This window comes from Lagopus muta, chromosome 10 (assembly GCF_023343835.1).
Source record: "Lagopus muta isolate bLagMut1 chromosome 10, bLagMut1 primary, whole genome shotgun sequence".
Classification (NCBI taxonomy): Eukaryota; Metazoa; Chordata; class Aves; order Galliformes; family Phasianidae; genus Lagopus; species Lagopus muta.
The window spans coordinates 5374460-5400407 of NC_064442.1; the positions used below are offsets into that span (position 1 = coordinate 5374460).

Here is a 25948-nt window from a genome sequence, read left to right on the forward strand (position 1 = left end):
AGGGTGACATGAAATCACAACTTCGCTAATTCAGAAGCAGATAAATGCCCCAGGTGTTAGCATTTAGTACTGAAGGTCCAATGCATTTCTTATTCTATATGTTCCATAAGCTTCCTGGGCACTTCAGGCTCTGTTTCAAGAATATTTTACCTTTAAACCAAATTATGCCTGGGAGAGACGTTCCAGGGGCTTAAAGCATTCATACTACATGAAATTGTGGGCCTAATGGAATGAACAGAAGTCTTTATTCCACAGAAGTTCAGCAGCATGTGACAACTCATTATTTTAACATCAAACCAACAGTCCAACCTATACAGCCCTGAGAGAACATAATGAATTCCACAAGTTAACCACAGAATTATTAAGATCCAGCAGATTTTGCTTTTTCCTTAAAATTATGAAAATAGGTGAAAGCAGTTGGGACGTAATGCTGTAGGTAACGACTGCATACAACCCACGGATATTTCACTTAGATTCTTTCCTTACAGCAAAGTTGTGAAATCCAGAGAATTCAAAACTCAGCTTGGAAGCCACGGTGACAATAAACATGGCACTCATAATGCTTTCTTCCCTAGGAAAACCTTTTCCAGATTAGACTGCACTTGAACCACAGATTAAAAAAATATTTATGGGGTTTCAAAAGTTTCTACACTGTGCAAACGAGGCTGGTCATTACGCATTTGGTATTCACCTACACGTGCCATTGCTAAATCTCGCGTATTTTTTCCCTGTTTTGGTGCTACAGTGAAATCACTGCGCTTAAGGCAACAGCAATATTTTCTTTCCACTGACAGCAAAAATAACTTTAAGGTAAATCTGACAGACACAAGCTTTCCTATTGCTGAAATCCCTAATAACGCCACTGCTTATAGAATAAGCTGATCACTTTTTGCCACGCTGAACACCTGCCTGAAAAGGAAAAAAAAAGAAGGGGAAAAATGTAAGGAGAAATTCCTGCGTCAAGGAGACTGACTGAACAGAGGCAGGCCACAAACACTGCTACATTTCTTAACTCTAAACAGAAAATATCAGAAGTAATAAAAGTAACTGTGAGAACTGAAGGAACAAATTCATCTCCAGCCACTTCTCCATGTGATGAACAACAGCATTCAGCCAGAAAGCATTTCCTGCTCTGCAAAACCACAAACATTTGTAGAGCCAAAGGGGATTGTTCTTCTCAGTGAATAGTTTCAAACTATTTTAATACTTAAAGCAAGAGGATGTTCTTATTAGTTACTGGTATTTAGTCAGCAAGTTGTGAAATAATCGACAGGTAAGAATGCAAACAACTGCAGATGGCACCCCTGACCCTGAGAATTTAGAGGCTGGAGCAGTGATCCAGCTGTGCAGATGCAGTCTGGGGAGACAAAAGAAGAGATGAGGGCAATAGGAGGAAAGTTGAAGTTATCTGTAGGGAACTAAGACTGTGCTAGTACTGTACAGAAATGGATGGAATTAGACAAAAAAAAGATTAGGACTTAACAGTAGGAGCCATATTCCATTTCTACTAAGAAATTAAAATGAAAGGTTCAACTAACCACAAAATGTCTGCTGCTAATGTGACTTGAGATTGGGAATTTGAAGTTATAATGTAATACTGCAGCAGGACAAAACCTGGTATCAGTAAGGAGAGAGACATTACCTGAGAGGTCACCCCTGCAAACGATGCTCTAAATAGCAAGAGATTGTGCAATAAGCTGGGGTACCAACCTAAATATAAATGAACGCAATATAAATTACATCTGCTTTTGCATTTAACCCCCCTCCAAAAAAGAACTTACGTTCCCAAAAGCTCCTCGTGCTTTTTGTTATCCTTTCTCCAGACCTCAATGTCCAACATATCCTTCCTGTCAGAGAAGTAGTGAAAATCAAACTGTTCCCTCCACTGAGGATTTGCACTCTTACACAGTGTCTAGAAAACATGCAGTTATAATATTTACTTTTCTTAAATGGCACATATTTCCACAATCAAGCACATATATTTCTTCTACAACAAAGGCAGACAAATGCTAAGATCATTCAAAGTAAAGCTTCACAGTCCATCAAACAGAGCCTCATAGTTCTTCCTCACAACAATGCTAGCTATTCAAATGCAGTATCAGTGAATGGCTGAAGAACTGCAAGGTGGATCCCTCCAGTTCCACTCTCACTGAACCGCAGTCATCAGTCAACATCACTCATGCCAGAAGAAATCAGGAATTTGCCTTATGAAGATGATCACCTTAAAGCAGGTTTGAATTAATTCAGAAATTCAAGCTAGTATTCTTCACTCTTTAACATTAAGATAATAGCAATGAAGAAGCAGCTTCGGTAATACTAACATGCCGCTCATTTGGTATCTATAAATTGTCCTTCTGGTTCAGGGCTATCTCTCACACTTTCAGGTTACTCTGAGAATGCAAGTATTCACCGAATTGAGACTTAAATCACTTGCAATTCATATCACACTACACTAACCACCATCAGCATGGCCACTGAGAGAACAGGAGATAGGATTAGCTGGACCATGACTGAGATTTCCTCCACCCTGGCTGCTTTTCTGGACCATGAGATTGTACTTCATAAGTTAAATAAACTCCAGGAAAGAACATGAAGTACAGACAATTTGAATTCCTTCTGCAGCGTTAAAGCTGCGGTCCCCAACTCTTGCTGGACTCCAGACAGAAGTACTAAGCAATTAATTCAGTGCAGGCAACATTGGCCTGAACTCCCTCTTTTAAACTTTTCAATTTTCTGTGACTGCAAACAATGGAGAGTCATTCAGATTCATAACACAAGCTATGGACCATAAAGAGAAACATAAAAAGGGATCTTAACTAGAATACTGTGTATTTATTCTAGAATAACTAAACCATTTGTAACTTTTCAAAGCTGCTTTTCAAAATAAAAACATCATATCGTGGCCTTGGTTGAGGTCTTTTGTAGGGGACAAGAGTGCAGGTTTCAGTCTACATCTGAACGCTGTGTTCTGTGAACTTGCTCTGCTCATTTTGTACAGGAGGGATTTTGTTTGTTTCCTCCTCCCTCAACATTTCCAGCTCATGACGTGAGGAGCTTTTGCTTTCTCAAGAGAATAGTATTTTAATTACTGTTTATTTCCTTATTAGACCTTGGAGATGAAACATGTATCTTTGGGAACCCTACTCATTTCTGTGTTTTCTGTGAAATGGTACTTTATGCAGGTAAATACAGCCTAAAAGAACAAAATCGTAAAGCGAAACTCTGGAATGTTCCAGGTGTTCTATGGTTTGGTGGTGGGCTTTTTCCTTTCTTTTTTTTCCCCCCCTTTCTGTTAAAGGTAACATTTCTCAAGAAAAGCGCTTAAAAAAACACAAACCCAAAACATTCCCCTTCAGCAGGAACCATTTCAGGTCTGCTTTCCCAGCATACCTAACATTGCAAACCTGACTTCTGTATTGGCAGAGGAGAAGGAACATGTGTGATGCATGTAGCCTTTCACATTAACGCTGAGCATCCATCAATATGATGAGCGTGTTAAATGCACAAAAACAGATACAATACTCCCAATTTCCTTATTTCTGCATTGCTGTATATTGTAAACATCAGTAAACATCTTTGAACTGGTCTCCTGCTTTTGATCTCACTTATATAAAAAAAAAAAAAAAAAAAAAAATCAAGAATAGTTCCAAACTGGAGGAAATTCTGAGTACTTACCTTACTCTTGTATCTTTGATCTCCCAGTTTCAGGAGAATGAAAGCCTCTGCCAAGCCCTCTAAGGGGATGTTCCTCCCTTCCAGGAGTGTGATGGTGACCTGTCCATTCCACAGCTGGTTCTTGCACAAAGAGTCAGAGAGCCGCATGCTCCGCATGAAACTCGACTGAAAAGCAAGTTGGAGACACAAAACAGTTATACACCCTAAGCCAGGTGTTCATGCACACGCTGACAGTGAAATCATCAGAAGTAAGAGAGGTACCAGCAGTTCCTCGCAGCAAGCAAGGAACTGAGGGCACAAAAAAGCTAAGGGTTTTCTGCCTACTTCATGCTACAGCTGACTTTGTGAAGGGACCATAATCCACATCAAAACAGCATCAGCACATTTAGTTAAACTACCAGAGAGGTCAACACCAGCAAACCTGGCTGAGCTTCAAAAACAGCAGAGCTTGAGTGCGTAGAGCAAACTGTTACCTCGTCTCAGGGAAAGACTCAGGAGAGTGATGTGAAGAAGGGACAGAAACGAGGAGGGAAGAAATGAAAGCAAACTTAAACATCTCCAGCTACACCCATAAAACCCGGGTCTGTCCCTTCCTGTGAAGCAGCCCACAGCTATACACAACCTATAGCCAGGTGAAGAACTGAAGCCACATCTTCCACCACTCACTGTCTGCCCTCCGTGTTAGCTCTTTGCCTGCAGACCTTGGGAGCTGCAGCTTCCAGAAGCCCAGCTCAGGATCCAAAAGCACCGACGCCTGCTGAAAAGCACTGACACGACTGGGCTCTTTATCAGGAGTTATGGTTACCTAGTAGGCACATTTGTTACCTTCATGATTTCCTCTTACATAGCACGGCTGCACTAACAGTTTTGCTAACTGGCAGTATTTTATTGGACAGAGGATGATTAAATAGGCCTTTATTTGGAGGGAGTAAGAGTGAGAGCTGGAAACTTTAAAACTCAAGGCTATCCTCTTCTCGCAGTAAAAGCCCTACCATATTTTATTCTTGGGAAGCAACTTTTAACTCGCCACACTTTGGAGCTTCAATCATATCATATAGAGGTGGGAGACGGACAGAGGAGATTACACAAGTCACTTTAAAGCAGGACGTGTTGGCTTTAAAAGCAAGTAAGAAATGTTGTTGCTAAATAAAACGATTGAAAAAGCACCTGATGTCGGAAGATTACTTTTTATGGATCAATTACCCAGCTACAAAATTCTTAAATCACGGGTGGTGAACTCACAAATTTTTACTCGCTTCTTATTTTAAAATACCCAACTCTTTGGATCCCACAAGCATATTAATATACTCCTATTTAAATACCCTGTTTGGCTTTCCTGGCACACTGGAGAAAAATTCCTACCTTTGAAAAGAAAATGAGATTTTGATTCATAAATCCAGCTGCAATGTAATTTTTTTCTTTTTTTTTTTCTTTTTTTTTTTTCTTTTTTTTTTTTTAAAGTTTGTCTTTTAGGCCAAAAAACTAAAGCATGACTGTTCCCATGGACATACTTCAAAGACCCGGCAGATATATTCCTCCCTAAACACTGCAACTATTTCAAAATCCTTTTTATAAAAAAGGGAGTAATGTCCACAAGGGATCAAAGGGCATTCTGCAGTCTGGCAATCGCCTTAGAAAAATGGCAGTGCTTCCATGAAATATGCCCTAAAATAATTTTGCAGCTTGGTATGTCCTAATTTCGAATTGGATGTTTATCTTGGAAAAGCTTCTATCTAACTTGTCCATAAAACAGCTCCACTTAGCTCTATGAGCCCTGTGAAAATGGAATCCAAAGCTGGCTATTAAAGGGGCCTGGAGATTGCTTCCATATGGCGTAACAGCATGGGAGTGGAGGGCTAAGGCCTACAGCAGGCGCTGCTTGGCTTGAGCTCCCGATCTATCCATGGACACTCGTTGCATTACACCATAACATCTGGATTATTGCTTGTAATGTCCCTGGGAAATATCCACTTCCCATCAAAGCCTTTATCTATCTCAGTTGTACTTTGAACATTTTAGTATTTAACATAGTCATGTTTGATGTGATGTACTTGCTGCTTGCGGACCAAGGATTTTCCCTCCCCCCCCCCTCACCCTTCCTCGGAGGAGGAAGAGGTATTTGATGTTAGTCCACAAAAAAAAAAAAAACAGACAAAGTTTATAATTCACATTACAATTTCTTTTAAAAACAAAGCATCCCATTCTCTTCAAAGCTTCCAGACCGAACACGGAAAGAGTTGTTATCACTGAGTTTGCAAATCAAATTTGGATTCTTTTCATTTTTTAGCTAGTCAAGTATTTTAGGGAGTCACTCAGTGCTGGGGGGTGGGGGTCCTCCTACCCAAATTCGGTCTAAAATATAATCCTGCCTTCTCAGCCCCTAGCTTGATAGATCAAAGGAGAACTGGGAGGTACTCAAACCATTCCCAGGAAACATCAGCACCTGCAGCTCAGTACTATCAGAGCACATTGCAAAGCTTCAACTCTGACCTCCCAAAACAGCTGACCCTGAGCAAACAGCCTTGTGCAGCCCTACTGCATGGCTGGGCAGCTGCAAAGCATTCTGTGCTGGGGTGCCGAGTCCAGCTCAGGAGTGGAGTATGTTGGCCACAAGCTGTGCAAACAGGACCTGACTATTTTCTGGACAAGATCAAACATCACTTTAAAGCACCGCACTTTTAGAGGAGCCAAAACGTTTTCAGCTGGTTCAGAATATGGTGCTGATCTGCACCATCTCAGCAATGTTGTCTGCTTCTGCAGTACAGCAATTGTCCCTGTAATCCACCTTCCAAACGGAGCACATGATGCCCCAGGAAAGCTGCTTCCCTCGGGGCCCAATCACATCAGCAATGCTTTGGGTTTCCTGCCCTTAACCATGGCTTAGCAGGTCTGAGAAGTCTCCCGTGCCTCATATTTCCTATGTGAACACCGAAGACCTGAACTGTGCTTTCTCTGCAGCTCTCTCCTCAGCATTCCCACATAGTTGGCAGGCTATTCCTCTGACCACCCTGATCTGATCGAAATCCTGGCCTAACAGGCAATGTCTCAGTTTCCTCTCCATTTTCTGGAAGGAAGCATGTTCAGGGAAAGCCAAATGTGGTACACCCAAGGACCTGAACCATCAATGAGTCAATTTTAATGTTGCCTGGGGAAGGCTGTACTACAGAAAATGTCTCCCAGGTGAAAAGAAATCCATACTGTATTATTTATTTCAAAAGTCCCAGCTCCTCTCTGATACCCCACGTATACTTATTTCAAACAGATTTACACAGAGTTAATTGATTAAACTTCACAGCCTCGCTCCGAGTTTGCAAAACTATTACAGAACAGAGCACAGAGCACTGCAGTCATTAGCCTGCATTAGTCCACCAAAGTTAAAGCAAAACAAGCAGTACAAAACCCACTTCAAATTCCCCTAACCATCACTACACTAATCTGCCTTCACACCAGGAAAATCAAAGCCCCTGCATGCCACCCAGCATAGGTGGCTTGCTCAGTGATAATTAGAAAACATTTTTAGCTATTCAGCTCTTTCCTTCCCTGCTGCCTCCAAAGCTGCAGACGCCTCTTCATATGGGTGCTCCAGCTCCTCCTGTCTCTGAACCCTGCTCTTTCCAGCTGCGCTCCCCAACCACTTGCCAGGCTTCAGGCTTCCTGCTGCATTTTCCCTCCAAATGCTGCAGTCAGCCAGTTCACACTCTGGCTACATCCCAAACCAAAATCAAGGTGCTTTGCCGAGGTACAGAAAAGTTGGCTGCAGCTAAGGTTTGACTAGAGAGCTGAAAATTAGGCAACACATGCTTTATGATGGCAGTTGGCAGGTGTCCCAAGCACAAGATATTGGACAAGTTCACTTCCCCTACCCCCCCCCAATCCAGCATCCATCATTCAGAAATTAAGCTTCTGGCCCTGAGATCAGAATTTGTGGGGTCGCCTCAAGAGCTCTGACTTCACCTGAGCTCTCCACGCATTAAAAAATATTCATAGATGCATCTAATGTGGGTGTTGGCTTGCAAATAACCAGCGACACCATAAAAGTCATCTTTATGAGCAGCTCGATGCTGTAAAAATGGGTAAGAAGTGAAACAAAATGTTTCCCACACAAACATGACAAAGAAAATGAGCACAAGAACATCCAAGAAAGCTGCACTGTAAAAGCGAACAAGCCCAAAAACACGCAGAGGATTTAAAGTCTAAGCACTCATGTTTATTGCAGATTTAGGGACTGCAAAACATCAGGTAAGCAGTAATATTTTCTGAAGCCTTGTCATGGAGCAGGACCCTGTCAAATGAAGAACAAAGGTGGTTCTTTCCCATACACTTTCTTCCTGGAAGAAAAACACATCTCTGAACAGGAAAAAACCATCAGTGATGACAGTACCATTTCCAAAATTTAGTTGCTGGTTTCAAAAATGAGTAGAGAAGCTTCTCGCACCAGCTTCCAGTTTTCTGCTACTTTCTGGTCTTGGTTTCAGGAAGAAAGCTGGATGAGAACAAGCAGGTGAGCCACACTGCCTTCACAGAGACTAACATTAGAGATGAGCGAGAGTGAGTTTTGGAGGAGAAAGAGAGGACTCATTGACCCACAGCTTCACAAAACCCTTTAGGCACTTGAGTCGCCCTGTGAAAACCATTGGATATAATGTCCCTCTGTAGGCACCCAGTGAATCCCCTCTGGTGCATCGGGAGCTCTTTCAAATCTGTCTCTTTTCCTGACACACACGCGCCCCAAGTTCAAACTTGTTTTTTGAAGCAATAAAGAGATGCAGAAAAATTGTACATTTAAATGACATGGCAAGGTGGCCAAGTGTGAAGTGAGCCCATCTCTCACATCTTTCATTTAAAAGGATGAGACAGGACAACAGAAAGCCTGCTGCAATCCCTGTGAAGAGGTCAACGTAGAAACTGGGCCACATAATTTGCCATTTGAGAAAACAACAACACGCAAATAGAAGACTCTTTGGACCTCTCCTCATTAGGCAGGGAAACCATTTTGCAGAGGCAGTCTCCCCCTGGGATAGAGGAGAGGGCAGCGAGAATTGCAAGTGAAGCGACACGAGATTGCCGCCACGATGCGTGACCCCGTGGCAGCCGAGTCCCTGCGCTCCGCAGAACGCTCCGAGCACGCCGCTGCCCACGGGGTATTGTGGGAGAAAGGCAAATAGAATGAGGCAGGCCAAAATGAAACCTAACAGCCCACGCAGAAAAAGCAGAGCAAGGGATTTTCCCCTGCGATGAGATGCCGAGAAGCGCTTGGGTCCGGTCAGCCTTTCAACCAATTTATTCAATCAGCTTCGGCTATCAAGGTGGCAATTGCGTCGCTTTTGTTTCAGGACTGAAAGGCTGCAGGTCAATCCACCCCAAGCAAACCTGCTTATTTGCTTCAGAGATGTTCAACACTTAAAGGTTACTCAGCTGTACAAATGCTGGAAATAGCACACGGGGCTCTTGGGGCAAGACTCAAACCACCCGGGACAAACAAGGCTACTGAGCATCACCACATCAGACTCCGCCAGAGACTGTTACCAACTCCTTCTGCATCCCAGATAGCTCCAGAAAAATAGAAATAAAATCATAAAAGACAGTAGAACTTGCCAATACTCAGACATGAGCTCATGTGTTAGTGCTACTTAACAGCATCCCCTTCCCTTTGCAACGCCACTCTCCATGAGAAAGAAGAAAGCTGCACTCTTGGAGACAGCTCCTGCAGAGGACAATGCAGTTCTCAGCTCCCATGAAAAATGAGGGCTCTGGATGTACTGCCCATGTCTTGGGGTGCTGCCCAAATGTGCAATGATTCCCTCTAGCAGCAGTGAAGGATATATACTGTGTAATCAACAGATAGCTAAATCATCCAGTTTAACAGCTCTTGCACCAAAATGATTTAAAAGACAATATTCAGTCGCTGAAATCCTTCCTGCATAATATTCGTAACGAATGTGAAACTACTGTAGCTAGACTGGATTAACTCATCCTGCTGCTGTTTCTATTGTTGTCTGAAATGCAGCTTTTTTTCCCTGGAAAAACAAGGGAATGTGGAGAACACACATGAAAAGTATGCAGCATCTACAACAGCCCAGGTGAGTCCCTTCACCTGTCTGACACAGAGTCACATTGGGCATTAATACTACCAACAGAGGTACTACATATCTGGGGTGAAGCCAGCAGGAACCCCACAGCTAATGTAACAATTCATTTAAAATAGTCATGTTCCAAATCTGCTAAGTGCACTGAGATAAAACAAAATGGCCAAAACAGAGTATAGCTCAATTTCTCTCATGTAAGGGGAAAAAAAAATGAGATATATGCATTTTTGCCCATCCTCACAGTAAGTCAGTTTCCTTGCATTTTTTTTTTAGGAAAAGAAAAGCTAAATATTACAATATAGGTCAGCTATAGTTCACTTTTAATGAAGTCAAGAAAACCATTCCTAATAGAAAACTTCTATTTGCTTAAACCTGAAGAGATGAAATTTAGATCTGTCTCAGTTCAGCTGCTCAAATGGAAAGTATGTGGCCTTTATTCCTGCGACAACCAACCGGAGTCAGCTCAGGAGCCAAAAAGGAGATGAGTTTGTGCATGCATTACATAGCTCTTCCCATTTCCCCTGCCCCCCTTATTGCTGTATCTTTATCTCGTCCAGCAACATTGTTTTCTACCCCATCATACTCTCTGGCCATTCTTCCATAACCTCTTGTGCCTTCCCTAGACACCTATATTCCCCACGCACACCATTTTTCTTTCTTGCCTTTATGTTCTGCCACAAACTGCTAGTACTGCTTCCACAGCCCAGAGTTTCCTAACTAAAGATGGTTATTGATGTACAGTACTAGTGTTTTAGTGCAGTAGCAGAATCAATAAACTAGGAAATACTGCTTTGTCAGATTTTGCCACTGCATGCCGGGAAATATTTTTAGTGCCTTTGGATGGTCACAGAGCTTTTTCTTTAGAGATCACACTGGAGCATGAACTATGTCTTCGCTTGGAAGAACTGAAGCTCTCCTACCCTCTAGTGACTGTAAATGAATGGAGCACAAGGTTGCAGCTTTCCCCCCTCCTCGTTTAAACATCACTTGCATCTCTCGTAACTTGGTCCCATGCCTTAGCATCTCAATTTTATATAAAAAGATGCCTCGGCACAAGCCAGTCTTGAGAAGTGTCAGACCTGACAATATGGCTTATAGCTGAAGGTCTAAAAAAGTGTGTATATAACAAAAGATTGTTCAAAATGCAATGAGATACAGCATACAGTAGAAAAAAAAAAAAAACACACGACAGCAACCAAGACAGAAGTTTGGCTATTCTGCACAAAAAGGAGCAGAGTTTAAAACCTGTCTCCCTTTCCTGGGACCCAAAGCCAACCAGCGCCAAGAGACAACTGTGTGTGCCTGTGTGAGGGGGATCGAGCTACACCAGCTGAGTGAGGGCAGAGTAATTTCAAGAGCTTTACTTAAAAACTGAAGCACTGAGCTCTCCAATTATTCCATTGCTTTCTGTCGTATTGAATTCAGTGATGTCTGGCAGGCCTCTGCAAGCACAGCACTAACAGGTCTGTGTTATCCCCAGAACCAGGACTTGCTGAGCCACCAGCCAGCTCCAGGGGCTCTACTCTGCACCACTTCTGTTTACAGAAATATTTTTGCTGGGACAATACCTGATAGAATAGGCTCTTCTACATACCACAGCACAGTTATGATGAATAAAACAAGAGGAGGTTCGTTATTCAATTGATGTAGGCACAAATGGATAGTTATATAGGGAAAATATCAAATGCATACGTGTTCACATAGGAGCTAGATTTTGATTTTCAGGAGGAGCTTCATGGCTCTCAGGATGACTATTGGGCCTTGCAGTTTCTATATCGTTATTATTTACCCAACAGCAAATTAAAGCTTTACAGAACAAATGAAAATCCACAAGTCTGTTTTCTGAATCAGTTAAAATCTCATGCAAAAATGGGATACTGCAGGAAAGCAGATGTAATGGCAACCTTCAGGGCTACTAGAAAACACCAAGGAAAACATGTTCCATAGATATGTAGCAACACAAATCTTGAAAATCCTATTACATTGCTGGTAGTGATAACTGCCTGCTCTTTCTCCATCCTGAGAACAAAAGGAATTTGCAAACCCACAGAAGTAACCAACAGACATAAATACTGCCTCACAAATTCCTCCAGTGGCAAGACACACTCCAGCCAATCCAATTGGGAACTAGCAGACCTGTTTTCAAAACCAGTGCTTACACATTCAGGTACTCCTAAACAATTCAAATCCTCCACAGCTTTTTGTTGCTGTTGTTTTTGAATCAGAATGGTTTAGGTTGGAGAGGACATTAAGGATCATTTAGTTCCCTTGACATGGGAAGGACTGCCAACCTCCAGATCAGTCTGCCCAGGCTCCAGGATGAATCTACTCCCATTTTCAGATAGTTCAGTCTCTTTCTACAGTACTTTGCCAAATGAGGCCTTACTCTCATTTGCTGATAGGTGCGACCATAGAACATACTGTAAGAAAACCAAAGTAATTTCTCATCACACTGAAAAATCAAAAAAGCAAAGGGAATGGCAACTACCACACTTAGGTTGCACCTAGACTTCCAAAGTTATGATGCTTTTCAGTTTGTTACAGAGGAGAGCACAAAGATCTGGGGAACAGACCTTTTTGAAAAGAAAAAGTATGAATTACCTTGGATGAAGATCTCTTCTTCCGACTTGACCATCTCTGCTCGGGAATCCCCAGCATTGTACCAAAGAGAACCAAGAGAGGGGAAACAAAAGAATAAAATGGGGAAAGTTGTTCAGTAAAGTAATTCAAACATCAGCTTATAAAACTTACTGGAAAAGCTCATTAACGAGAAGGGCTTGGATCTACTACTGCATTAATTTACCTTCCTCCTTCACAGCACCATCAAAAACTCAAAATACCTGCATTGCACCAAAAATAAGAGGACATAAAAAAAAATCAGGAAAAATAATCTGAGGGACAGAGAGCCATTAGTAAGAAACATGGCTTATACTTTTGGTGCCATCTGGTTCTACAGTAAGCTAATTTAAAAAAGAAAAAAAAAAAAAAGAATCATCTTGCTGTTAAGTGCTAATGTGGACAGAGCCATTTCACTATTCTGATTCCAGTGGAAATGGCTGAGCAATTTGCATTTGAAATACGAGGGCTTAAAACATCATCTTTAAAAAAAATTACAGTGTGCACCAACTCTTCTATCATCCGCACTCTGAATGTTAACTAAGCACCCTAGAGTACCAAAAGCCTCTACTTTAAACCAACGTATTTTCTGTCTCACCAGCTAAGTCCACTTTATTCCATGTCTTCCTAAAAATCCCAGAAGAATTCCAAAGGTTCTTGTGGCTAAATTACTTTTTCCAAAAGATGCTATGTTTCTGCTTCACCCCTTCCTTTAACCCAGTGACACTTGCCAACAACACTGTCTTGTACAAGCTCACTGGGGAATTCACATCTCGGATTGAAGCCACTGTCTTATAACATAGGCATACAAATACAGCAACAGCGCTTTGACGTCATTAAGTCTTTAAATAATCACATACCAAAGTAGAAGTAAATGTACAATTACCATAAAATAAACAGAGAATTTCATGTTTTTTAAAAAAGGCAACAATCTGAAAAATAATTACTGAAGAGCAGGCATCCCATGTCAACTTTTCCTCAGTTTGCTTTCAAACCCTTTGAAACACATTTCTGTAACTAATCCCGTTTAGACTGTAATTTCATACCTGTGATTCAGTGTGCTGTAAACAGCAACTTCCATACTAGACTATACAGAAGACTGTAGAAAGATTTTTGTATTTATATTTCTGTTTCATATTTAAAACTAGGCTAGGTTGAAAACCAGGTCTAAGAAAATACCAAATTGTGTCTTATCCCCACCACTTGCAAAGCTGCTCTGTGGACAGGAGCAACATGAGTTCACCAATATGGTACGCTGTATCCAACACTGGTAGTAATCTTAGAACTTTAAAACAACAACAAATTCAACATATGCACAACATGAAATTTTAAAACTATCATCAGCTTTGAGTTGTTCACAATATCTGCCCAGTTTTGTTTTTCTTTTTTTGTCTTTTTAGCATCAAAGCTGCACCATATTTCAGCATCAGGAACCAAGTTCAAGTGAACTTGAGTCAAGAAACTCAGTAGCAGTAGCTACGAGATATGGTTTAGTAGCTTGTGGTACTAATAGGAATGGGAAGGTGGTTGGACTAGATGATCTTGCAGGTAGTTTCCAACCTTGTGATTCTGTGATTCTGTGTAGCAAAATCAGTTGTTATGAGAAATCTCTTCCTCTCAGCCAGTGTGTTCTTCCTGCTGCATTGGAGCAATTTAATCTTGATTTTAAATCCCTACTTTCAGATGTTTTTCTTTGCTTGGTTTTTGTTGTTGTTGTTGTTTTTTTCCCCCCCATGAACTGTAGTGTGAGAGAAAAGAATTGCATTCAAAACGTTGGGCTCTTTCTCGGTGTTAAAATCTAAGCTCTTTGATGGAAATCAGAAAACAGCATGCTCTGGAATAGCAATTGCAAGAGTGGAAGATAACATGCACATGATACATGGAGAGCACTGACACAGTGCACTTCACAACTACAAGACAAAAGTATTTAGCTACAGATGTCTAAGCATCTATTACTCAGTTACGTATGGAGTTGTTTGTTGTCTTTTGGTTGTTGTTTTTTTTTTTCCCTAAAGCCATCATCTATATCAATTTCAATATAGAGTTCTCTGAAGATGAAAATAAAGGTGGCATTTCGAAGTAAATCAGATTAGATCAGGTCCTTCCCCCCCCCCCCCCCCCCCCACCTCAACACATTTCAGCTATAAATTTAATTTCCTAAGCCACTTACATTTCTCTTGAAGTCTCCTTGCTTGACTGCTAGACTCAAGTTTAATACAATCACTCCCATGTCATCTTCTAAACTGTTGGGATCCTCCAGTTTTAAAACCTGTTCAGTAGTTCTACAAGCAAAAGAATAAAAAAAAAAAAAAAAAGAAAATATGTGGATTTGTTGTCTTCGGTTAACTCGAGTTCATTCCTAAAGGTCAGTCTGAGCTGTGCAAATTTCAGCCTCTTGTCTGAATTCCCAATATTGAGTTTAAATATGAAAGCAGGAAGTCTGAAGGGTTTGCTGACGGTCCTGACAAAACGCACAACCCTTTTAATAGCACGTCCTATCATGATGTTATTACGTTACCTGCATTTCTTCAGATGTGGGTACAAGCTGAAATAAGTTACTCCTGCCTCCATTTCTCAGGTAGGAAGAGTGACAGGAACTTATCCAAGTGAATTTTCTAACATTAATGGCTGAGACTTGACTCGGGATACGTATTCTACCTTACCTCCACGTGCATTTAATCTCCCTCTGTGACTCAGTTCCCTCTCTGAAAACGGTAATGCTGACATTTACTTGGTGGCACTATCTGACAGATAAATTCATTAATGTTTCTGGAAACACACAAACAACAGCCATGGGAGCTATAATACACCCGCACAGGGAGTAAAAAAAAAAAAAAAAAAAAAAAAAAAAGAAGGAAAAAAAGAAGTCACACAGTGAGCGAGTATAAAAGAGAGAAATAAAACTTGAATTCCTGGCTTCCAGCTTCACATTCAGACCAAGCAGCAGTAGACAAAAGCGAAGGGCTTTGCCTCTGCACTAAATCAGGGCCAGATGCGGATGCAGCAGGGCTGGGTGGCTGCAGGGGGAGGATGGAATTGGGGGAGCTCGCCGGCAGCAAGGCAAACCACTCCCCAGTCAAATAATCTGCAGAAAAATGCACCCTGCTCTACAGGGGGCTCGTGAGGGGTTCTCAGCTTTCTACCCCCTTTCTTCTGCCATAAATCCACCTCCATAAATTATTCTGGCGCAGCTAGAAAAAATAATCCCTGCATATAGAAACTCGTTCTTATTTCAAGGTACAAAAACAGCAACTTCTTCTGTCCAGGGCTCCATCCAGGTAGAACTGCAATCCAGTACATAATGCCAGATAAAACCATGCCTATTCGGGATTTATCTGAAGCTAATTTCTCATTTTTGAACCATGTTCCTCACCCTTCAGTCAGAAAATGTTTCCACAAACAGATAAATTCCAAGCTATAGCATTTCATTGTTTTATCACGTCCCTCAATTAAAGTGCAATAACAACATTAATTAAATAATCATGTTACCTATTGAGTTCAAGTTCAGTGAGCACTACAAATGCCGAACCCATGAAGTCAGAAGAGGTTAAGTCTCGATCGTACACCTGGTGACAAAACAAAATTGATGTTTAGAATGTTCACATCACAAGGCAGTTTTATCCAGCTGATAGAAGAACAGATATTTTATGGCTTTTCAGATCAAAGCTGAAATATAATTCAGGGCTAATTTTACATTTCCCTGCTTTAATTTGTATTTTTAGCTAAATATTTAAACAGCGTTTTCAAAGTATCATCTTAATGTTATGTAAACAAAGATGTGTGCTGCTACAGACTGCGCCTGTTCCTTTATGCTCTATGATGAAACGCTGCACAACATCAGGTAGTTTTTGCTACAGATGTTTTAGCAATTAGTGCTCACAACTGGTAGCCTGCAGTTCTGGTAACTGTAATGGTACTCATAATGAGAAAAGGCTTTGCTACTTGTCACGGTTGCATCCCAGGCAATAACTCTGTTCAATCCAGCCAAATTGCACTCTTAAAATGAGCGTATGAAACCACTATTGATTTCACCGAGTTTGCCCAAGCAAGGTAAGTTACAGCAGAATTGAGCTCTGTAGTCTTAAATATATTCACTCAAGGAATTTCATTTCAACTTGAATTTTCAGTGAATGAAAGCAAAACGTTCAAGTGAAATCTGGAAAAGACATACATGCATTTTAATTTGAAATTGCTGAAACCCTTAAACCGGATCGTGTTTTACACGATGCTACTATGTGAATAAAATAATCGCCAGGTTTTTACAGCAGAAAACAATTGGCTTAGAAAGATATTTGTGTATCTTACACAGAATTAAAAACCAAGACTTACCTTGACCCAGAGTTTTTGATCGAGGGTTTGTACAGGCAGCACGACAGTCTCATCCCAAACTGGGTTTAGGTTCTTGTAGACTACCTTACTTTTGTATAGAGTTTTCCCATTCAGCTTGAATTTCACATACGGGTCACTTGTACCTGTGATAATTATAAGGAAATAGATCAGCACTGCCCCCGTGTAAACCCACAGTCTGAAAATATAATTTAATAAAAACCATACCTAACAACAACAATAAATAGTCTTTGTTTTAATATGCATTCACACGCATATATAGAAATTTCTACGTTGTACAGGAAATCAATTGAACATCACCAGAAAGTTCTCTGAGAGCAGACAGCAACATCTTCATAGTTTATTTGATCTCTTCCTTATTATTCTTATGGAGTGTTAATTATTCTTCAGTATCTTTGTTAGTATTTTGAGTAAAGAGCAAACAAGGATGAAGAAATATTTACAGGCCAATTAGGAACACAGACAGTAAAAGAGAAAATGTGATCCTGAAACAATAAATAGCCAACCAAAACTAAAAGGCATTATAACTCTGGATAGGAATGCCAAGGACACCAGTAACAATAGCTAAAACACCCATCAGGATTTCATCACTGGTGTCATTTGCCCATTTGCTTAAATCCAAATTTGAAGTTCCGCTGAAAAAAATATTGACATTATTCACCAGCTCAGGATAGAATCACATGGAGAACAGATTCTATAAAGAAAACCAACAATACTCAGGTAACCCGTTTTTTAATCCAAGCAGCACATCCTGCCATGGCAATAATGTCCCCTATTTTTATGAAGCAGATGTCCATAGACAGACCGTGAGGCTCGTGCCACTCGGCAGCAATAGACAGACTTGCAACTGTCAGAGAAAAAAAGAGAAGAGGGAAACTGTATTATTATTATTAAACCAATGGTTTCTGCACTAACACCAATCACTATGCAGGATAACAAAAAAAAAAAAAAAAAAAAGAGGGAGTGAGGTATGGAAAATATTTAACTAGATGGTTGATTTAGTAAGGCACACAGACTACAAAAAATCACAATTGCCAATAAGTGAAAGAATAAAATTGAGGTGTAGCATCATTTACAATTAACCAATCCCAAGTGCTGCTTATCGGTAATGTTCAATATTGTCTGCACTGTACTTTACATTTAGAATTCCATTCCCTTGCTAACAGTTCCATATCAGCTAACCCAACAGATGCATCCACACCGGGCACTGCAAGCTGCCAGTGCAGCCACCACCACAAACACTTCATTTCAAAGCGATGCTGCCGGCACAACTTCAGACTTCACAGCTTCAAAAATAATCTCAATGTGTCCTCCCAGGTCACCGAAGAGCCACCGGTGATGAATGAGAAGATATGATCAATGCTATGTGAAGAAAGATGCAGCCTTGAGAAAAAATAGCTAAGCAACAGCATCTATTTTGGCACTCAAGGACGCAGTGGGCATGGTGGGAACGAGAGGATGGTTGAACCTGATGATCTTAGTGGGCTTTTCCAACCCTAACGATCCTACGATACTATCTGGAAACAAATAGTAAATACCAAGAAGAATGGTATGTCTGGGAATATACAGAGTTATTTTTAAGAATTATAGTAAGTTTTTATTTTGCTTTCACTTCAGAAGTGATAAATCACAGAGCCCTGTCCAGTTCTGCACGTAAGGGGTGTTTCATTCACAGAAGGAAAATACTGATTGGATTTCAAATACTACCCACAAACGATTCTTTTTTTCAATAGTAACTGCTGAAATCAACTTTTCTGTTGGGAAAAACATCACACACAAATACAAACTTCTTTTCCTTCTCCTCTGAGACATGTTAGTAGCAAAGGGCTGATCTAAAGGCCAGGGAAGTCAGAGGTCAGCTTCTCATTGGTTTTAGCAGGTTAGGAGTAGACCTTCCACTAGGATACCTATCAAAACTATGATTGAAGTCCCACATAAAGCACACGGCTTAGAAACAGCACGCTTTACACAATGAATGGAAATAGTAAGATAAAACACAGCTCCGCTATGTGGGTAATGGCCCTCAGAGGATTTACGGGTTGAGAAATGACATCATTGAGCTCCGGGGTGTTAGCTTCTCCCAGCTCCAAAGATCCCAACTCCGTTCTGCTTTAAAAGGAAAAGAAAAGATGGGTAGGAAGAAACTGCACGCTCAAAAACAATAACAGTAATAATGACGTCCGGAGCCTATCCTGTCCACAAAATAGTAACCAGCTTAGATAAGGAAAGCAATTGATGAAATTAAAGCATGAACAGGATTGAAGGAGGTCTGTGGCTGTAACTCAACTGGGTTTGGCACTGAAAACCCATGAGAGAGGGCAAAACCTAAAAAGAGAAAAGGAGAAGCTGGAGAAAGCAAACAGCTAGCAAGTTCAATATCTGCCAGCACGAAACCCTTTCTCCAAGGATGGGAAGCAAGAGGACCATATCTAAGTAAGCATCCTAATTGCATTATTGCTCTGAAAGCTTTCCAGATCATTAATAAAGGGAAATAAAAAGAGGGGGAAGGACTGTCTGGTGCTGTTCATGTGAATTAGGCTTTAGCAGTCTTTCTTTTTAAAAACACACATAAGAGGAAAAAGAATACATACAAATATATATATATATATATATGTATAAAACAGTGGGGAAAAAGCTGTAATAAAAAAAAAAGAGGCCTTTAATTAAATAAGATTGCCACACTGGGATCAGGCCTTCATGCTTGTCAGCTTACTCTCAAAATAAACATCTCAAACCCGGGCCTCAGTGGTGTCACTTACTCCGGCAAGGCACACTGGGTAATCCCTCGCTATCTTGACAGCTACATAATGTTCAAACTGTTTCACGGGTGAACGGCGGCACTTGCGCAAAAGAAAATATTAATGCCTGGAATTAATAGAAAAAGGGATGATGGCTTACAAAAGCCAAACAAGGGAAAGGTGTCAAGTTAGTGCGGTGTTAATTGTTAGGGAAAATAATTGTGAGCGGGCATGGGTTTCGGCAACGCTTGGCTGTCGGGCTGTCAGAGGGGTAACGTCTCAACTAGGCAGGCAGGGGAGCAGGGCCAGCAGTGCAGGAGAGCGGCTCTGACATCCTACAAATGACAGAATGGCACCTCTGTGCCAGCAGGCAGATGGACATCAACCTCTGACGTGGCAGCTGGACACGTACCGGGGCTCAGAGGCATTTCTTTGGGCTGATCAAGTTAGGCAGGAAGGCTGGATGGAGTGGGTAAGGCACTGCAGCCCCTTTTGAGACTTTCGAGGTTTCCCCTCACATAGTGTTGGCAATGCTGCTGTATCTCCCTGGGTCACTTACTTCTGGTGGTCTTTAAGATGCCCCAGATTGCTTTCAGGTGTTCAGTGCAGGGTAAAAGCAGACGGGGGATGAGAAGCAGGGCAGGTGGGGTAGCCATACCTGATGGGATGAATAGCACAGGCTGCAAATTACTGTCAACTGCAGCTGAGCTCAAGGTTTGAAGCCTTCTGGATTCAAGATCAGACAGATATTTGCATCTATTAAATGCTATTAATTAAGGACAATCTACAGTCTATCCAAACAGTAAAGCTTTTCAAATCAGTGAATGGTGATTTATGATATGAACTGATCTAAACTGATCTAAAAGGAGGATGTTTTAGCTTTCTATTAGACAAAACAGGTGCTCAAAATACTCTGAAGAAGCCAGGCCATTAAAAAATACTTTTGAGAAGTGACCCCCCAGCAAAGGCAACCAAGACAGTTAGCAGAAAAAAGAAAAAAAAGAAAGGATGACTTCCAAACAACAACCAGCTGATCATTCTATCAGCTAGACCTATTTTTGCGCAAGAACATATCAAAAGGGATGCTCACCTCCATTCTTTTGCCTCTCTTATCTCCCACTACAACTACAAAGACACAAGTGCAGGCACAGCGAGCCCCAGCTAAAACCTGAGCAAACTCTGTGAGCCAAAGTGGCTGAGACACAGCAGCAGGACAAGGTTCAGCGGCACAAGAAACTGTTAATGGCGTTTTTAAATGGATACTGCTGCCCTCTAGCAGCCAGCAAGAGATGTGCCACATCAGCCATATTAACAGTATACACCTTTGATCCATAATTAGAAAAAAAAATAACACCAGATCCCATATGATTTCAAACCACACTCCATTTTACAGCAGTAAACTTACTGGAAATATAGCATATGAAGCAAGTTTTGTTACATAAATAAAGTTACCACTTAGTTGCGTTAAAATCCTGAAAGCTCAAAGCAAAAACAGTGTGAAACATTACCCAGACCATTTCAAGTTTTGGTTAAAATCCTACATTTGCATCTTCAGAAGGAAATGAAGGATTTATTTTATATGCACGTAAAGAATGGATTTCTTATAATCTTCCTAGAAATAGAATTACTGGAGTTATTTACAACAAGTAGTAAAAGACATTTTATAATGGAACACACTCTTTAAATGGAGAACCACTGTCCTTGTAGTGAAATAGCTGAGATCAAGGCTTAAAGGGGAAATCAGGAAGAAGAAAAAAAAAAAACAAACATGTAATCTGAAAGCAGGAAATCCAGATAATTTTGGAAAGTTTCGTGCACAGCAAATTTTAAGTGACCAGACGGAAACAAAACATTTCTCGAAAACAAGCACCACCAATACACTCCAGGGGAAAATAAACCAAAACAACTTAACAACATATGAGAAGAATGCATGCAGATCTGTACGTGAAGAAAAACAAAAAAAAAAGGTAAAATTAAGGATATTTCCAAATGATAGTTAAAAAAATAATCCTTGCAGAAACTGGATTCATCGCAGCAGCACAAACCACTGCAGCACGAGCTGCTGTATGCAGAGCCATGCAAGAACCCAGAAAACATCAAAAATGAGTACTGAAGCCATTCAAATCCACAGCGTTTGTAAATTAGTCATGATTAAGCCTTTCAAAAAGAAGTGTGAAAAGTTGCCTAATACATCTGAATAATTAATAAATCTGAAGAGCTAATGATCTAATTGCAGATACCCTGAAAACAGAGAGAATTTAAATTAATCAGTGTGTTTGCAGGGAGTGATTCAGCCTAATTGCTCTGAGCATTTGCTTTCCAAACAATGGATTTATTCTGTGCAAGCCGACAAACCCCTAAGTCTTGTGCAAAGCCATCCAGCACTGCTACCACCACAGAGCTGGGCAGGAGACAGCCCAGAGCTATGGCTGGTGCAGGTGTACAGCAGGTGTGTTGGTGCTTAAAGAAGGAAATGTGTGCTATCCTGCCCCCTTTTCTCTCCATTTGCTTTCTTTCAGCCCCTTTAGGTTCTGTGAGGCAGCTCTCAGGTCTCTCTGGAGCCTTCTCTCCTCCAGGCTGCCCCATCTCTCAGCTTGTCCTCATAGTGGATCTGTTCCATCCCTTGGGTCATTTTTGTGGCCCTCCTCCGGATGAGCTCCAACAGGTCCATTTCTCTTCTGTACTGAGGTCTCACAGCAGAGTAGAGGGGCAGAATCAACTCCCTTCCCTGCTGGCCACAGCTTTGGATGAAGCCTCGATACATCTGGCTTTGTGGGCTGTGAGGGCACAGTGCTGTCTCATGCCTGCCCTCTGAGCAGAGATGATGGGATTCAGACAGCAAGCAGACAGCCTCTTCTGCACTCCTGCAACCTGCACTGCTCCCTTTGTGCAGTCACTTCCCACATTCTACTGTCTGGATCACGAAAGAAAAGAAATGAGAACAAAACCAAAGCGTAGCAGCAGGAAACAATCAAACCCGAGAGGAAGAAATGCAATAGGACTGCCAGGGTACAAAGAACTTGTAAAGATCTAGAAAATGCAAAACTGTGCAGAAAAGAGAGAAAAAAAAATCTGTTAGAGCAACGCAACTGAGGAAAAACAAAGAGAACGACAGAGATTCACCAGCTGACATCACATCTGAGAAATGTATTTCTCATAACCACAGCGTGTAACAGAAGTAAACATACACTCCAAGCCTGAAAATATGGAATTTAGAAGCATGACGAGCTTCTCACCCTTAAATGCACTCAAAAATATCTGGTTTTTTTTCGCAGTAGTATAGTGGAGTTCGTCAACAGAAGGAAGGCAACACCTCCCTGCAGCTGTGACACCATCTTGCTGCTCGGTGTCACAATGAAGCTGTCCTGTGGAGCCAGTTGGTCCTACAGATAATAACAGACACAGCCAGAGCATCCCAGGGCCAGAAGAGACTGTGACATTTCAGAATTTGTTAGACCAAGTCACACAAACATCAGGCATCCCTCTGCCAAAGCAAAGTGGAGGAACAAGTAGAAATAGGCTCCACCTCCTCCCAGTTCAAAGCACACAGAGCTGGAAGTCGTGAGCTTCACAGAAATGCACTCAAGGAGGCCATAAAGCTACCAAACGCACCAACAAACTAACAATATTTGGAACTGGTGGCTTAGAGTGCTTAATATTTTGTCAAAGCCAAATAAAACGTACTGTAATTTTTGCTCCTGCACAACTGAGCAGTGTTGCCCAGATATGCACATTTCAATAGTAAAACGCATTTTGCTTTGTTACCATTTACAGTATTAAAACTACACAAGTCACAAACTCCTCACCATTACCATTACGTTCCTGGGTTATTAGTAACAAGAACACTACACAAAGTGCACAAAAAGCAAAATGTTGGCATTGGGTTGGTATCCACATGCATTCACAGTGTTTGGTTCATTAGTTGCAGCTGTAAATAGGGGAGGACCCACGCAATCTGCCATGAGGCACAATGTACCCACTACCACTCTCCAAGCACACCTTCCTGTCTCCTTAGGCAGTCTCTAGTGTATGGCCATGGTGGCCTGTACCCCAAGAAGCATAATTGAGAAGCAAATAAACCAGATTCCAAGAAAGCTGACAGTCAGTGAGCCCCTAGGAGAGGACACTGCAACACTGATCAAGATAGGGATATATTTGGAGCATCTCTCAGTTCTACCAAGTCAAGATCCTGCTCTACAGTTCTTTCCTCCCTTGGCTTGGATACATAAAGACGACAGCTGAAAAACAGTGGGAGAGGCAAAAAGCGAAGAAAAAAACAGCAAGGAGTAGAAGTTAACAGATAATATTATGAAGGTAAATAAAGAGTGAGAAAAATCTGACTAAGTAAAACCAAAGGAAACACGTCCCTAAAAGAGTATGCAGTGAGTGAGAGTTCAGAAGAGTATCTGCAAGGTTTAGAAAAAGTGAAGTCACACCAGTCTTAGAGCAGAACCATTCCTCACCTTCACACAGCCAAGTGCAATTACTGCCTTCATTACAAATGTGTAACAAGCCAACTCAGGGAAAGACATGAACTTGCTAAGAAGAACCAGGACTATCCAGCAACAGCTGTTTTCAATGGCAAAAAGATATTTTCTCTGCCAAACACCTTAGATTAATACATGCCTACACACATGTATTAAAGTGCCCAATGCAACTGAAGCCTCTGCCCTGAGGATGGCAGAGGCTGCAGACAAGGCAGCAAACAGGCAGCAGAGGGCAGCAGGGACACACGGAGAGGCTTCTGCTGCTTCTGCAAGCCCCTGAGCCTCAGCAGGAGCTGTTCAGGGAGCTGCCAGGGAGTTTACATCGAGGGCAAAAGTGCAGGTGTGAGAACAGGGTAGGGCACCACACAAGTGCAGTTTTCTTTGAGCAAACACAAAGCTTTCCTGAAATATACATCAATGGATTTGATTGCTGCTCAAAGTCTCTTTTCCCCCCAAAGCAATTGCTGTTACTGCAATGACTAAAACCAAAAATGCAGGCAATCTACAAAACTGATCTAAAGCTGAAGATGCTGGTAATGCACTCTTCATTCAGGCTCTGTGGTTTATATGACAACTTTTTGTCCTTTCGTTTCCATCACTTATCACTTACCACCAAGTATGACCACGGTATGTGAGCCAACGCTGCTGAACTCCTACTCACAAAGCCTGACATCCCTGCTACCTACCTGAGCATTTTTGCAGTTGTTCAGAGGATGATGTTCGTTGACCAGAGGATGTTCAAACCCCCCAATACCCACACTAAAACACATGACAGCAACACAGCATTTACCCACTGCAGAGTTCTAGAGAACCCTGCTGCACATTAAAAGAATACGTGGTGAACAGGGTTTGAAACCATCACACAGCCACGTCAGACAGCTTTGCTTGGTTAGATCTGGGGGTTTCCTGTTCCCAAAACATGAATGAGCACGGTTTGGCCTCCAGCCCCGGCTCCACAACCAGGCTGAAGGATGCACTGGCTGCAAGCAGCTTGTTCCTATAGTCAAACTATTGGAGTGGGTTATTACACCCCAGCTCAGCGGCCATATCTGGAGTCACAGTGAGGGAAAGAAGGGAAGTTACATTCTCCCAGCCCGCAAGTTTTCTGAGGTTTCCTCACGTTGGCTTTGCTCATCTCTCCAACAACTTCCCACTTATAAGAACACGCTGCAAAACCACCAGCAGCTAGAGCTCAGACCTACATATCTCACAAAGATCCTGAGTAACCAGTAGGACAGCACAGATCCATATGGATGAGCATTGGGCATCACCAGTATGTTTTCCTGAAGAGGCCACCAACATGACTGTGCCTGAAGAATAATTACTGAGTCACTATTTCCTCCACATCCCAATGTCCATTTAAAGAAAATAAAAAAGCAAGAATTTTACTGAATTATTTACCACCTCACAGTCTTCTAAATGAACAGTCACCTGCCACAAAAGTGACAGACCCAAATTGATTTTTCCCCCTGATTATGCTGTTTCACCATTGTACAAAGCTTTGTCAAAGCATTTGCACTCTTATGCAGGAAGCCACAGCCAAGAGCAAACTGTGTTCTGTCTTCCACAGAAGTCCTCCTCTACTGGAATTGCTCATTTATAGTATCTTTTCTGTAGAAACAGCTGGATGTGTTCTGGCTTGTGAGGCTTGCTAGTAAAACTGATCAACTGTTATGCTGTCAGGAAGTACGTGCTTCTGTCTGAAGAGTGATGATCTTAATCTAAGTATTCATTCGCTCCCTCCAAAAGCTGGAAGCTAGGAGGGAAAATGTAGCATATGCTTGGCCTAGAGTTACTGCTTGGTGAAGACATGGAAAAAGTTAACTGAGATAACAGAAGATGGAAATCCCAAAAGCAAGCACCCATATGAGGTTAATTAACCCACACAGATTCTTCCAGATGCAAACCCTCACAAGCCTATGGCTAGTTCAAGCTTATCTCCTTTAAACCTGTATGAATAAACCCTATTCCTTCATCTCAAATCGTAGTTGACGTTAGA

At 41.5% G+C, this 25948-nt stretch overlaps 1 protein-coding gene across 15 annotated transcripts in view; it reads right to left on the reverse strand.

Moving 5' to 3' along the window:
- Window positions 1-25948, reverse strand: part of MCTP2 (multiple C2 and transmembrane domain containing 2) — a 142232-nt gene that overhangs the window by 64183 nt on the left and 52101 nt on the right. For 8 of the 15 annotated variants that reach the window (XR_007379170.1, XR_007379171.1, XM_048956634.1 and 5 more), the window contains 6 exons: window positions 16707-16849; window positions 15867-15943; window positions 14548-14659; window positions 12363-12398; window positions 3676-3840; window positions 1782-1912 (listed from right to left, as the gene is read on the reverse strand). Coding sequence is in view for 13 of the 15 variants with exons in the window: in XM_048956634.1 (XP_048812591.1) it covers window positions 1782-1912; window positions 3676-3840; window positions 12363-12398; window positions 14548-14659; window positions 15867-15943; window positions 16707-16849 (664 nt within the window). In the remaining 2 variants the exon portion in view is untranslated. The other 7 variants (XM_048956640.1, XM_048956641.1, XM_048956642.1 and 4 more) reach the window with 7 other exon arrangements.